We start from the raw sequence: 1,650 nt of genomic DNA on the forward strand, positions 1-1,650 counted from the left end.
TTGGACTGATCATAGAGGCCTGGTTTTCTTCTCCTCCTCATTCTCGTTCTTGCATGCATATATCCTCATGCCCATCCTGGCCATCATGCTTACATGATCATCTCCAGCATGTTCTTGCATCCATCGTCGTTATCATAATACCATGTTCGGCCTTGGACTGACCATGGAGGCCTGACGCTCGCCACTTGAATGCCGTGTTATGTCCTTCATGGCTCTGAATATCCATATCAGCCTCTTATTTCCATATCTTCTTGATAATGTTCCATCATAAGCTTATCTGATCTGCTAGCATGATCCGGTAGACATCCTTGACATAACTGTTGCCATCACCATCATCAACAGCACCACCTCCACCACCATCCTCACAGTCATCTTCTGACAACTTCAACATCATCATCATCACAATCCTCATAGTCATCTTATGCCAAATTCAACATCCTCATTATCACCATCGCCATCCTCACAGTCATTTTCTGCCGACTTCAACATCCTTATCATCATCATCACCAATACCATTCTCCCAGTTATCTTCTGCCAACTGCAACATCTTTCAGATGAGTGATGCCGTCCATAATACTCTGTTATTATCGCCATAACTTCCGTCATCATCATTTTCTTAAATCATCCATCCATCCTCTTCCACTCCTGGATCATCATCTACGGTGAAACTCTTCTTAACATTGATCACCTTCATCATCAACATCACAATACCCATAAGCTTCTTCATAGTCACCATCATCGTAATCATCATAATGAAAACGACTATCCTGACCATCATCATCGACATGTTTGATTTCAGAGACCGGTGGGGATGACGGTGGCAGGAGGAGTAGGAGTGTGGCACGCTGTTCTTCTTGAAGCAGTGATGACGTTTGCCCTAGTGTACACGTTCTACGCGACGGCGATAGATCCGAAGAGAGGGCAGATGGGCACCATAGCCCCGTTGGCCATTGGGCTCATTCTTGGAGCCAACATGCTCGTCGGTGGTCCGTTTGATGGCGCGGCCATGAACCCAGCCAGGGCTTTTGGCCCGGCGCTAGTTGGCTGGCGCTGGCGCGACCACTGGGTCTACTGGCTCGGGCCATTCCTCGGCGCCGCCGTGGCCGGTCTGGCCTATGAGTTCCTCGTTATCCCCTCCGAGACTCCCCATGCCCACCAACCCCTTGCCCCAGAAGACTACTAGAACTCTCAATTCCCCTTCTTCTCTTGTTATATGGCGTAATAAAGGTCACCACAACTTGGAAAAATCAGGATCTTTCGCTCGTTTTCGCCCGCTTTCAACCAAGAATTTACCAACCCCTTGCTTACCCAGAGGAGCACTAGAACTCTCGATTCCCCTTCTTATTTCGTTAGATGACGTAATAAAGGTCACCACAACTTAGAAAAATCAGGATCTTTCGCTTGTTTTCTTCCACTTTTTACCAAGAATTTACCAACCCTTTGCTTACCCAGAGAAGCACTAGAATTCTCAATTCCCCTTCTTGTCTTGTTATATGACGTAATAAAGGTCACCACAACTTAAAAAAATCAGGATTTTTCGCTTGTTTTCTCCCGTTTTCGACCAAGAATTTACCTACCCCTTGCCCCGGAGGAGTTCTAGAACTCTTGATTCCTCTTCTTCTTTTGTTACATGGCGTAATAAAGGTCACT

General features: G+C 46.4%; 1 protein-coding gene across 1 annotated transcript in view; it reads left to right on the plus strand.

The window, feature by feature from the left end:
• LOC144715330 (aquaporin TIP3-1-like) overlaps positions 1-1,247 on the plus strand; it is a 3,042-nt gene extending 1,795 nt beyond the window's left edge. Inside the window, exon 3 of the mRNA XM_078590271.1 lies at positions 800-1,247. Within this exon, the coding sequence (XP_078446397.1) occupies positions 800-1,183 (384 nt within the window). The 3' untranslated portion in view covers positions 1,184-1,247. The remainder of the gene's footprint in view (positions 1-799) is intronic.
• Positions 1,248-1,650: the final 403 nt, after the last annotated feature.

This window comes from Wolffia australiana, chromosome 18 (assembly GCF_029677425.1).
Source record: "Wolffia australiana isolate 7733 chromosome 18, ASM2967742v1".
Classification (NCBI taxonomy): Eukaryota; Viridiplantae; Streptophyta; class Magnoliopsida; order Alismatales; family Araceae; genus Wolffia; species Wolffia australiana.